Source organism: Poecilia formosa, unplaced genomic scaffold, assembly GCF_000485575.1.
Source record: "Poecilia formosa unplaced genomic scaffold, Poecilia_formosa-5.1.2 Scaffold254, whole genome shotgun sequence".
In the NCBI taxonomy this organism is placed as follows: domain Eukaryota; kingdom Metazoa; phylum Chordata; class Actinopteri; order Cyprinodontiformes; family Poeciliidae; genus Poecilia; species Poecilia formosa.
In genome coordinates this window covers 148,568-159,688 of record NW_006800193.1, presented here as the reverse complement: position 1 = coordinate 159,688, position 11,121 = coordinate 148,568, and the positions used below count along the sequence as shown (strand labels likewise).

General features: G+C 40.1%; 1 protein-coding gene across 2 annotated transcripts in view; it reads left to right on the top strand.

Moving 5' to 3' along the window:
- ncanb (neurocan b) overlaps positions 1-11,121 on the top strand; it is a 157,067-nt gene that overhangs the window by 34,450 nt on the left and 111,496 nt on the right. The window contains exons 1-2 of one of the 2 annotated variants that reach the window (XM_007570032.2): positions 2,098-2,180; positions 4,774-4,856. In XM_007570032.2, the coding sequence (XP_007570094.1) occupies positions 4,784-4,856 (73 nt within the window). In that variant the 5' untranslated portion in view covers positions 2,098-2,180; positions 4,774-4,783. Of the gene's footprint in view, positions 1-2,097; positions 2,181-4,773; positions 4,857-11,121 lie in introns of those variants that run through there. The other variant, XM_007570033.2, reaches the window with a different exon arrangement.

Below are 11,121 nucleotides of genomic sequence, written 5' to 3'. Positions count from 1 at the left end.
ACACACACACACACACACACACACACACACACACACACACACACACACACGCGCGCACACACAACGTTTTCCTATTGCGAGGGGAGAAAACCATTTATGTGTGACTCAGCGTGACAGGTTGCATGCTAAAACCTTGGTAATATCTCTGTGGCAGAAAAACAGGCCTTTGTCACCTGAAGGGTAGCCTCATTTTTCATTCAAAGGGACTTATTCACAGACACTGATTGGCCTAACACCCCCTGTGATAGCAGTTCTGGTGTGTGTGTGGGGAAGGAGGAGGTGGAGGGGGAGGGGAGGTGGACAGCAGCGATGTGGAGTGATGGAGAGACTGACAGACGCTTGAGTGATTAATGAGCCTTTTTGGTGGTGCACTATTGTGAGGAAAGGCTGTGTGGACAATCTGAAGGGGGAAGAAAGAAAATAGAGGATGAGCACATTACAAAAAAAACAAACATGAAAAGACTTCTTCAGGGGAAAAAAAAGCTAGGAACAAGTGCAGATTGGCAGCCAATTTTGTCCAAATATAGATAGACAAAAAAAAAAAAGGTTGCAGGGAAGATTGGGACTGAATGACAGATGGGTTGGACGAGTCATCCACCATGAAAAGAGAGGGTTGGGTTTAGAAAGGCTTCTGACAGGGATTGAAAACAAGATGTGACAGCTTGGCTTTTTCTGTTGGTATGTGCGTTTTTTTTGTCTGTTCATCTGTATGCAACCATCTCAGCTGTAAATGTCCCGTCGCGTTTACAGTAGGTGCGGGACGGGAGGACATCGCCGCGTTGTTTCGCCTAACAGACTGCATGTTATGCCACATGGCCGGTCAGCAAGTGCTGATGACGAAGGCAGTGTTGACTTCTGAGATATGCGTTTAATCTTGGCGAGCTGCTGATGATGAGTTGGAGAAGCGGTGCATTGTTCTGAGTAGGTTCAGACTTTCAAGACAGGACTTGAGCTAAGAGGCCGAAACGCGAGATCCTTCAAACTCCACTAACTTGGAGGATTTCAACCTAATGGTAAATGGAAACATTAATGTAAATAAATAAATCCAAAATACTAACCGAACTGACACAAGGGAAAAACCGAGATGGTAAGAACTACGAAAACAAACAAAATAATAATAACAAACATTGATGAAAGTAAAAGTATACCAACCATCTATGGGTTACGAAAGCTACTGGCTCTTATTNTTTATTTTTGTTTTTTTTTTAATTATTCCTGGCGTGTAGCTCAAGAATTCTGACTTCCAAAGGCAACCTGAATGCACCACCGAGGAAAACGTTTACCGATAAATCCACACACTGAAATGAGAAAATAAAATAAAAAAACTTCTGTTTTTGCTGTTTTCTTTTGCTCTACTCGCTGCTGTGACCCTTAAAACAAATATTATTTTGCTTCTGCTTAGTTCCCTTCTGGTTAAATTGGACCTCAGGATGAGGGATTGCTGCAGAGTCAATGACTCAGCTGGACTTGCTCAGATAACTTTGTAGCTATTGGCCTTTTATCAAGTAAATTTTTGTTGTATTATAATAACAACTAGATTTAATTGTATCTCATTGTAGTAGAAATCACTGGACAAATGTTATTTTTCTGCTAAACTGGGCATTAGTTGGACAAGTTTATAAGGTGCCTTGAGATCATATTTATTCTGAACTGATGCTATGTAAACAAACTGAATTTAATCTGTATTTCTATTTGTTAAGTTATTGTCATATTGAGTGGATTTAGAGGAGGACCTAAGTGCAGACTGGAGACTCAAAATGGACATAAAGAATTTATTAGCAAAATGGAGAACTTATAAAAATCGAGCCAGGCAGATGGCAGCAGGGCAAAAACAACGGAGGATTCAAGAAACAGGATGGCAGATGAGCGAAATGAAAGGAGCCAGTAGAGAACAACGTTCACTGCGGAGGGAGTGGAAATGATAAAGGAAGAGGAGCAAGAGACAGGTAATTGGCTGCAGCTGGGGAACGGAGCACGGATGGGCAGGTGAGGCAAAATGTATCAGCTGGGATCGGGACCAGGAAGGGTGAGAGTAAGGAGAAAACAGGTAGTAAAAGGCAAGAGACATGAGAAAGGAGGAGGGGGGGATTTCAACCTAATAAAATGGTAAACAGAAACATTAATGTAAATAAATAAATCCAAAATACTAACCGAACTGACACAAGGGAAAAACCGAGATGGTAAGAACTAAGAAAACAAACAAAATAATAATAACAAACATTGATGAAAGTAAAAGTATACCAACCATCTATGGGTTACGAAAGCTACTGGCTCTTATTATTATTATTATTATTATTATTATAAATGCTTTCCATGTTGACAATTCAGCTTATGAATTGAAAGCAAGAAATCCGGTTTGAAAACCCCCGGCTGATACTCGGTAGTTATATTGTATCGGGTCAGTGTTTTTGTCCTTAGCCGTATCTTTGGTTCGGAGTCAAACGGGTTCAGCACCGCTGCGGCTGACACCGGCTGTAATGTTCACCTTCTGCACCGCCATCTGTTGAAACCTCCGTCCTCCTTCCTCCCCGCCCTGCGGCCTCCGGCGGCCCGTTCCGTCTCCTGAGGTGCCGTCTTCATTATTTACACTCAGAGGCCGACTTAACTAATTTCGTCTCCGCCGGCTGCCGCTTGTGAGACGCACATTAAGTGATAGTCACATACAAACAAAACAAATTTGATATATACACACAGGCAGACATGGTAATTACTTGAGGCTTGTTTGTCTCCACCTCTTGTTTGCTCGCTGCTATCTTTACGCTCCGAGAGACAACTTGCACAAACCTGAGAGGTTGTGAAGAAATTTGTGCCAGGAAGCGTTTCACAACTCTTGACAGCAGAGATAGTCCCTTCATAGTGTATATTTTATGCTAGGCATCTTCATTGAAGAATCAAAGCGAAAGGTAAGGCGGTGTATTTGTTAGAGTTGGGGGTGGGGGGTGGGAGGGGATAAAAAATAAAAACAACAAAGTCCCTTGTTGGCTTTTTTTAACACACGCATATTGTTTTCCCAAATAATCCTATGTAGACGTAGCAGACACAGCTTCTGGCAGCCCAAGTCTCAAATGAATGTTGCTCTATTTTATGTGATAACATCAATGCAACTTTGATACTTCTGCTCACTTGAGCTTTAGCTCGGTACGTTGCAGCCTGGGAAACAGCCAGTTAAATTCTCCTGCTGAAATGCATCATTATTTGTCTGTGCTGTGCTTTAGCGCTAACTTTATTCTTTTTTTTTTTTGCTTTTGTTTGGTTTATTTATTAAGTACATTTTACAGTGCCTTTAAAGCTTTGACATGTTACAAAAACATACTTCAGTATTTTTGTTATTCGGATTTTGTGTGACCAAAACGTAGTCGTGCACATCTGTGAAGAGGACGGAAAAGGATACATAGCTTTCAAAAGTTTAAACGGGTAAAGCAAAAACTGGTTTCTGTTTAGCAACTCTTCACTCTGCTAGCCCTAAAGGTCTAGTGGAAATACTTCCACTCAGAAGTCACCTCAGTAAAACATGGTGGTGGCAGTGTGATGCTGTGGATATGCTTCTTTTTTATTTTTTTCTACTCCAGCTCAGCAGGAACGTTGGACACAGTTAGGAAGATGGATCAAATTAAATACTGGGGAATCCTGATTTAAAAACCTCCTGGAGGCAGAAAAAGACTGGAGAGTGGTTTCCAATATAGCAGGATGACCCCAAACAGATGGCCAAATATTAAGCGGAACTATCGAGGCACATTAAAATATTAAAGTGGACTAGTCCAAAATCTATGACCGCAATCTTTGCCAATGCTTGAAAATTGATGTACGCCGACACTCTCCTTTCAATCTGAAAGTCTTGTCTGTCTTGTTTTGATCATTTTTAATGATCAAAACTGGCAGACACACAAAACCATACCTGCAGCTACAACATGAGCAAAAGATTAGTCGGTAAAGATTTACGTGTCACAAGCGACAGTTTTTAATTGTTAGTAATTTGGTCTTTCAAGTGAAACCCCAATAAAATACATTATTTTTGTAACATCAGAATGTGAAAAGGGTTCATTGTGGATTAATACTTTTTACAAGGTGCTGAATGTTTCGCACTTCTACCAGGTTGTGTCGTTGGTAGTATCGTCTCAGAAAGAGAAGTACTAAACTTTGCTTGGCAGGCTTTCCTGTGTAAAGTTTTCAACTTGTCTTTGTTGCATATGTTTTTTTGTTTTTTTTACAAGATATTCCACCTTCTTATGTCAGTGTAAAAATCATCCCTAATAAATGTGCTGGTGATTGTTGACGCGATACTTGTGCTGGACTTTGCAGGCTTTTTGCCTAGTTTTTCCCCAGTGTAGCCCCCTTTAATGGACTGATGACTTGTGACAAACAATCAGCTCCTGTTAAGAAAATGAATAATGTCTATTTGAATGTTTGGGACTTAACATCAGCATCCTTAAAGCCTTGTCATCTATGAAATTCGGGTTGTCTTCTCTCTGTCTTCGACATGGCATGTTGCTATTGGTTTCATCACCTTGGATACAAAGTAATTTCGAACACTGCTGAGTGAACCAATTTATTTCCAGCAACACTTTAACGTGTAGTAGGAAACGGATTCGACACAAATCCTTAATTGTAATTTCGACGGTTCTGTCTTGTCCGTGTCGTGAAACGGCCAACCGCAGTTCATCATGACCTGTTGCAGTTCTCTGCTTAAAACTCATTCGTGGGGAAAGAGAGAAAAAAAAAATCTAAAGTTTGTGGATTCACATTCTCTTTTCTTGTTTCCGTCTTTGCCTTCAGGTGCAGCAAGATGCTGGGTGTGCAGCCTGTGTACGGACTAAAGCTCTTGCTGGCCCTGATGATGCTTCATACAGCCGATTCAGGTGAGTAATTATTGCCAAGGGTAGACTTTGTAGGAAATGGCTTGCATGCTTTTAGATTTTCGTTTTGTAGCTTGGCAACAACTGAGCTGTTGAGGTCTGAACGCATCGACTGCATCTCAAAGTTAACTTTCTCTGTGCTCAAGGTAAAGAGCTGAACAGTTCAACAAGACAATGCTGATCTCTCTCGATTTTCTGTTCGACTTATAGGCTGGTAGAGAGGAATGAAAGGTGTTCTTTCATGTCATTATTAAAGAAAAAAAAATCCACAATGCTTTAACAATTTCCATGTTAACCAAAGGACTAAATGGTTTAACCCTTCTTAAGTTACCCTCCTGCAAGGCATCCTCATCAACCTGTAAGAGATTGGGGGTTTTAGTTGTGCTTCGCAGAGCTCAGCCAGCTGCTGTTGTGTGTAAATAATGAGTGCTAGGAAATCAGCCAACTGCCCAAAGTCTTAATGACCATTAAACCAGGAAAAAAAAAAAAAAAAAAGCTTTCAATAAAACCTCCACATGTTGAAATTTTAACATTTTAAAATCACACATAAGGTAGAGTTTGGGGAAACTCTACGTTTAGATCTAATTCCACCCAAGAACGAGGTTTAATAAGAAGAGCTGGCACATGGTGGATTTGCTTAGGCAATTCATGAGCTTGATTTTTATTTTATTTTATTTTATTTTTTTGTCAAATCCTGTGAAAGTGACATCATTAAAAATGGATCACAGCTTGCTTTAAACTTTGCTGTTGTTTTCCTTTCGAACTTAATTATTCATCGTGCAAATCTGATGAAGAAAATTGCTTTTCAACTCCTTAATTTTTTTCCTCGATCAAATTGCCAAATTGCTTGTTTGTTTATTAGCATAATTAAAGGTCACTCTGGTAAAAACAAAACAGCCAAGCATAAAAAAAAATAAATAAATAAAATAAAACTCTGGAGCATTCAAGGGTGATTTACCATAAAGGTAATAATAAAGCTTGAAATGCAAATCAAACCCAACCAGGCAGAGTTTTTTAGATCCCTCAGTCACACTGACATGTCCATTTTTCTGCTTTGTCCCCTGCTCCTGTCTGAACTCTTGGCAGACGTCCACTTGAGCATATTGCCCATCTCTCCAAGTTTGGCTTGTAATTACCTCAGCAGCTCTAAGGAGAGACTAAAAGCATGAGATGTGAAGATGCAGAAGCATTCTGGTCCACAGAGCTTACACTTATCTTTTAAGCCACGTCTAAGAAATTGAAATGTATTTTAGGCCTGATTAAACCTCAGAGATATTATATCCAATTCCAGTGAGGAAAGCTGATTAAACTTTCTTTTGATTCGTATATAAAAATAAATAAATAAATAAATAAATAAATAAATAAAAGTAGCTGAAATTTAGGATGTTAGTCATCTAATTATACATCATCAAGTCATCCAAAGTTTGGCGAGAGTCTTGACATTTTGCGTGTGTTTGCCTGTCTGTCTGAGTGACCTTTCGAAACTGCTGACGGTGACGAGCGAAGGACAGTGTGGCAGAGGAACAAGGGGCCGGGGCATTCGCAGAGAATTTGTGTGAAACTGTGAGTCGTTTGTCAATCTGCGCCCAGGATCTGGTTGCCCCAGCTGCCTCCCGATCTGTCCGTTTGGCAGTTTTATCTGTCTATTCCAGGGGGCTCTGCGGGGAAATGGAGGGTGGGGAAAGTATTCACGTCCGTCAGTCATTCTCCGGCCTCTCTGCACCCCGCCTGCGCGCCGCTGATGGATATCTGTGCGTATCTATATGTGTCTCTGCGAATGTAGGGCAGACTTCACGCCCCCGCGCTGCTCCCCGGTGTCCTCGCCGACCGTCTGCTTCGCTCCTCGTCGTAGTTTTCTTTTTTTTTTTGTTTGTTTGTTTTCTGCTCGGCGTTGACTCGGGCCTCAAGTTTGCAGGAGCGGAGACGGTGAAAAATCCAATCAGCTTTCCTGTGTGTCGATATGAATATGTATAAAAACCCTCCAAGAAACTCTTAACTGTGTTACAATATCCTGATTTACCTTGTATTACCTTTGTGGATTTTGCACTTTTATTTTTCCAGCTAAGCAAAAAATCACAGGGAGGTAAGAGGACCTCTGGGAGGGCTGGCATTAAAGCTCACCCCGTGACACCTCGCTTGACGGTGCAGAATTGGAAAAAGGGTGGGATGTGAACGCAGAGAGCAGATTAAGGAGGGGGTGAGGGTGGTAAGCTTTTTGCACGTGTGTGCGTCTGTGTATATGCGGCGGTAATACTGTGCTTGCACTTTTAGCGCCACTACTCCATTGCCTGTGTATCGTGCTTATAAATTTTAAAATGTTGGGAGCTTGTCACACGAGATAAATGTACTATAACGCCACAGAAGGTGCAAAATTAGTCACGGCAGAAGCTTAAGGGGAGTTTCTGTAAATCCCAGCGCAGCCTGGTCTGAAACGGCTCAGCTGGGAAGAGAGCTGCTGAGAGAGGGTTAATATCTGTCAGAGAGAGAGAGAGAGAGAGGTAGAGGAGACGGGAGGATGCTTGTGGGGTCAGAGAGGATTTGAGGGGATCTGATTGGACAGCAGCACTTGAGGAATATACCTTGGTGATATTCAGAGATCTGCTCCTATGTGGCTGTGAAGGTTTGTCAGATCAGAAAGAGGATCCAAAACATTGCTATCACAAATGTTAACCTTTTTTATATGGGATTTTATATGACAGGTCATATTGAAATAACATAAGTTTACAGTAGAAGTGGGAAAAGTATATTCACTCTGCTCCCCATCATTCTGATGACCCTAAATATAATCCATTTAGGGTTTATAAACCCGTTTCCTCCAGACATCACCCGATTACTGAAAAGGTTTCACTTCTCTGAAGATCTGAGAGATTTGTAAGGAAAATTAGTTAACAGAAAAAAAAAAACATTTTTTCTAATAGTTATATACTCCAGCTTTAAACATTTAAAGAGCTCTCGTAACGCAAACATGAAGGCGCAGCAGCCAGTGCGGTCTGTCTTTAACTGTGAAAGTCGCAGTAAAGACCGAAGGAAACTCGCTACAGACATAGACAAGCTTTTACAGATTTGCATTAAACTTACATTTTCAACCCTGCCTTCAAGTTTACTTAGAAAGATTATTAGTGAAGACGTATATCTACTTTCATCTGGTTATAAACTGGTTATCTTATGCTTTGATTAATGTTTTTCTTTGGCCATATTTTCTATAAGTTAGTATTTTGGCATACAGTTCAAGTTGTATTTTTTTTTTTTTTTTTTGACTAGCTGAAAGTTGTTGCTGTGAGACTGAGTTGTTTTTTTTAAGTTGTAGATAAATAAAGTCATGTTTTAAAGTTATTCAGGGCAGGGTTGCAAAAAAAAAAAACAAACTCTGAAGAAGTCTCAAGGAGGCAATTAGGGGGAGAAGTAGAAATCTCAGACCCGACCCTGTACGGTCTCTCCAGACATAAGCTTATGAACTGCACTTAACAAATCTGTTTGCTTATTCATTTATTTATTTGCTTATTTCCAGTGGAATTGAACTTATATTTACTTTATAAATCTGTATTTCTACCCTTTTTGTACATGTAGCAATAAATCACACAAACACAAAGGTGTTTTGTGAGTGCAACATGTCAAACCCAGTTCTGAATCGTATATATTTTTATCGACCGCAATCTGACGGAAATGCATCGGGATTTTCACAAGCGGTACAGGCTCGGAAAAACTAAAGTAGATAACACACGGGGGTAGAAATGACTCAAAGAAAATCTAGAGGTGACGCAATCCAGCATAAGATGTTGGTGGAAAATACAACAGGAAACCCAGACGTGGAAAAGTCGAGAGGATGATTCCTTGGATCTCAAGTGAAGGAAACGAGAAGCTACAGAAACTATTTAGGGAGCGGATCTCGTGTGAGAGGATGTCAGCTTTCAGACTTTATTTCTGAACGGGCTTGTTTTCTGCCAGGGAACATGAGCGCACGACCAAACACACAGCATTAAACAGCTGCAGTGGTTGGAATCCATCTTAATGTTTCTACATGCGCCTTTAGGATTGCGTTCACTTTGTGTTGACGTGTGCAGACCGGCGATCAGACAAAGCAGAACGGTGCGGTTATTCATTTCATCTGATTTCTCAGAACCTTGTACTTTGCCAGACGTGTGTTTCTTGTGTGTTTCTTTCACAGTCGGGTACAAAACTGTGATTTTTTTTTTTTGTGTGTGTATGTCTGATGATAAACTCGGAGTCCGTCCTCCCAGACTAAGAGTTTTGCTGAAGTTTGACTTCATATTCGGTTGAGTACGGAAAGACGGCTGGCTCCTGTTTTGAGAATGAAAAGATTTTCAACTTTAAAACTGTAATTAATGACTTATTCTGTGACAACAATTACACTTATGTAAAGTGTTGCGCCAGTTAACACTTAACAAGAACTAGATCTCTCAGGTTCAACAACTTCACTCAGATTAAAATGAATTATTTTATGTTTAGAGCATGCCGGTGGTGAACTTTAATCTCCCACGTGAATTTGTTCTGTTTTATTGATAATATGTTCTGAAATAACAAGTAAAAAATATTCATGGGTCTAGATGTGACCTGGCCTCGCCAGATACTTGCATCACTTTAATTATGTCTGGTTCTCTTCACTCATAAACTACAGTTTTTAATACCTGCCTTAATTCACCCAAAACCCAAAGTCATTCTAAAAGATTGACTGAGAAGAGGTCCATCACAACACTGTTTCTAATCGCCACTTTTAAAAGCACATCTAGGTTGGTTTTCTTTGATAAAAATCCAGATTTTGCTTAATCCTAGGAGACAAAATCAAAGATAACATCTGTGCTGGTGTTTCAGTTACCTGTACAATGATCAGGGAGAAAAGTTTAACCTCACAGACTGCATACATTTTGAAAAAACAAAACAAAAAAACAATAAAAATAAAAAACTAAATGTTTAGGGTACAAGCCTTTAAAGCGATGCGAGAAGCAAATGTTTTCTGTCAAATCCCTACAAAGGGTGCTTATGAGTTGCTTTTATTTGTGCCTCGAAACATAAACAGTTGAAACTGTTAATTTGAAAGATTCACTCCCTCTGTCCCCACAGACAGCTGAAAGCAGTCATTGGCGATTTAAAGCTTTATTGTAGTTTGTTGCCAAGAAATATGAGTTGTAGAAGAAGTTTAAAAGAGATAAAATAACTAGAGTGGTGAAGAAACTATCGATTCAAAAATATGAATCAACTTGCACTGCATTCTACACCACCCAGTGCAAATCAGCCTTAAACTTTGCATTTTAATCTCATTTACCAGAGTAAACCTTATAAAGTCTTAAAAAAACACACACACCGGTAATTAAAACAAATTATTTAAAGTGTATAATTTATGTTTGACATAGTCCGCCTTGCTGCTGTTATTAAAATGTTGGCGTACATCATTGTTCACACTGTTGAAAAGCATTTTTGATGACGAGAGACGCAAAGGCAGGTGAAGAATAGAGAAGGTAATTGCAGACAAAAAAAAAAAAAAAAGGAAACCCAAGGCAGCAAAGAAAACATGGAAAATAAAGTGAGAAAATTTTAGACTAAAGCAAACCACTCAAGAGATCGGCGAACAAAAGATGCATCAAAAAATGACGGCGCACAAGAGAAGTTCACAACTTCACACGCGTAAGGGGATAATTGCACACGAGCGAAACGCTGAGCGTGCTAATTACAAGTCGTGATGAGGTGAAATGGAGAAACAGGATTCAAAATAAACCAACAGAGACGAGAAGAAAAAAAAAACGAACACGGCCTTGTAGTTTAGGGGAATGTACTGGGAAACAAACTTTCACCTGGCTCATGTCTGAAAGAGTGGGATCAAGTGGTTTTGCAATGACTGAAAGCAGAAATTGAGACATTTACTCAAATGTTCTTTTTTTTTTTGTAACTTGGGTTTGACTGCTTTGCTATATATGAAAACTCAAGATTTATTTATTTTTGGTTCTAGTGGCCTTTATTTGAAAGTAGTTCAAGAGGAAACAGGGTAATCAGAGACGGGGAAGATATGCGGCAAATGTCACCAGGCCGGGAATCGAACCCGTGACCACCACCACGAGGATTAAGGCCTGAATATGTGGGTCATGCTTTGCCCCTGCGCCACCACAGCACCACCACAGCACCCCAAACTCAAGATTTTTCATTACATAAATCTGGGCCGTCTAATTAGGAGCAGTGGCTCTATGGTTGGGATGAGCCTGGAGTCTGTGGAAAAGAGGCCCCATCCTATAAAGGCCCCTATGCTAACCTATTGTTT